The sequence below is a fragment of the Fonticula alba genome (assembly GCF_000388065.1).
Source record: "Fonticula alba strain ATCC 38817 unplaced genomic scaffold supercont2.12, whole genome shotgun sequence".
NCBI classification, from domain to species: Eukaryota; order Rotosphaerida; family Fonticulaceae; genus Fonticula; species Fonticula alba.
Genome location: NW_009242982.1, coordinates 714,947 through 716,979, shown reverse-complemented (window position 1 = coordinate 716,979; position 2,033 = coordinate 714,947). Strand labels below are relative to the sequence as shown.

Sequence of the window (2,033 nt, the reverse complement as noted above, 5' to 3'; positions counted from 1 at the left end):
CCCTCCCGTTCCCTTCTCCGTGACCGCATAGCCCCCTCTGATAGTGCCCACACACTTACACGCCCTCCGGTTGTGGCGCGCACGTGCAGGTCCGTCTCCGACGCCACCGGGGAGTTCCTCTCGCCACAGCCCTCCATGTCCATGCAATCCGGCGTGTCGCACGAGTCGTCGCCGATCCCCGTTCGGCCGCGATCGGACGCCCCCCTCCGGCCATCCCAGATTTCTACCTCCCCCTCACGCCGGTCGCGCAAGAAGACCGGCGGCGACGTGGCCAGCATCGGGTCAAGTTCCCTTCCGCCGAGCAGCCCACTGTCACACTCCCCCGGGGGAGCCCTGGCCGGCGGGCCTGCCATCCTCGCGGGGCACCATGCCCCGTCGTCGGCCAGCACGGCCGATGTCTCGGTGCTGCGTTTGATTTCCGGCGTCGAGCGCCGCCGCCGTAGTGACTCCATCCTGGCAAACCTGCCGCCGTGCGTGGCACTATGCCTGTCCTTTGCCTTTGTGTGTCTGGGGGCGCTGCTCCGCCTCCGAGGTAGGCGTGCCACCCTTTTGTGTATGGCTTTAACTCACCCCTCCCCCCCCCCCTCCCTTATATACACACACACACACACATGCATGCATGCACACACGCGCATCGTACATCATGTGCATACGCACACAGCAAGCTCGCCGACACCGGCTCCTCACTCAGTGCCTCGGACATTGCCCTCCAGTCTCCCGGGCGGATGTCCGACGCTGGTGCCCCGGGAGCCGGCGCCGGGATCAGCCCGGGTGCCGGGCTTTCGGTGGCCTCGCCTGCGTTGGCGGATGCCGGAACCGGCGCCGGGCCGCTTTCGCCCCACGTGCCGGTGACACCGGCGGGATCGGCATCGGCCCCGGCCGCAGCCAGCCAGGCCCCCGAGCTGGCAGCGGCCCCGACAGCCATGGACCCGAAGAAGGCCGCCATGCTGGCGGTCTACGCATCGCTCAATGGCCAGGAGCCGAGTGTGACACTGGAGGGGACGGAGATCGTCAGCTCCCTGGTCCCCGGGGCCTTTGACGATGTGTTTGCCTCGGTCTTCGACATGACTGACGATGTATTCCTGTCCTTCCACCGGCGGTGTCGGAATACCGGCATCACGGCGCACGGCCAGGCCGCGGACTTCACCGGTGACGGGCCATGGAACCCCTCACGCGAGGCCGTCGGCGGCACGCGCGACATCCAGTACTCCATCCCCATCAACATCCCGATGAGTGCGTTGCCGTGGGTTCTCTCTCTCTCTCTCTCTCTCTCTCGTGGCCTTCTGGCGCCTCGTATAGTGAGCCCCTGTGATGTGCCCCTGTGCCGCATCCCCCCCCCCCCCTGACGGGGCCCATGCTGACGCCACCACACTTCCACCTCTGCCCTCGCAGCCAGCAAGACCTCCACCCCCTGCTTCGAGACCCAGATCATTTACAAGTATGAGCCGGCGTACATTTGCGTGGAGACCATCACCCGCACGCCGGAGGTCCCCTTCGGCGAGTGCTTCGCCATCCATTGCAAGTACTATTTCATCGGCCGGACCCCCGGCGAGTCGCGCTTCGTGGGCACGGCCCAGGCCAAGTTCTCCCGGTCGACCATGTTCCGGTCCAAGATCGAGAAGACCTCCATGGATCAGATCAAGGTGACCATGAACTACTTGCTGGACTCGATTCGGGACAAGTTCCAGTCGCGTGACTCGACCGGAGCCGCTGGGCTCCTGTCGGCCGGGGCCGCCGCCGGATCCGGCACGGCGGGCACCCATGCCGGCGGGGCTGGTGCTGCGGCCGGCGCGGCCGGCGGGGCAGCCGGCACCGCCGGGGCCAAGGGCCTCGGGGCCGATGGCTCTGCGGCTGACTCGGCGGCCGCCAACAATCGCGGCCTGGTGGCCGGCCTGGCCGGCGGTCTGCTGTCTGTCGTGACCGGCGCCTTGGGCACCGTGGGGGGGCTCTTTTCCGCGGTGTCCGGGGCGGCCAGTGGGTCCGGGTCGCCAGGTGGCCAGCCGGCGCCCGGGCAGAAGGGTGCGTGTCCGCCC

The 2,033-nt window shown here is 68.2% G+C and overlaps 1 protein-coding gene across 1 annotated transcript in view; it reads left to right on the top strand.

Moving 5' to 3' along the window:
- Window positions 1–2,033, top strand: part of H696_05680 (hypothetical protein) — a gene marked incomplete at both ends in the record, with an annotated part of 7,343 nt that overhangs the window by 627 nt on the left and 4,683 nt on the right. The window contains 3 exons of the mRNA XM_009499499.1: window positions 130–470; window positions 662–1,233; window positions 1,393–2,019. Coding sequence (XP_009497774.1) covers window positions 130–470; window positions 662–1,233; window positions 1,393–2,019 — 1,540 coding nt within the window. The remainder of the gene's footprint in view (window positions 1–129; window positions 471–661; window positions 1,234–1,392; window positions 2,020–2,033) is intronic.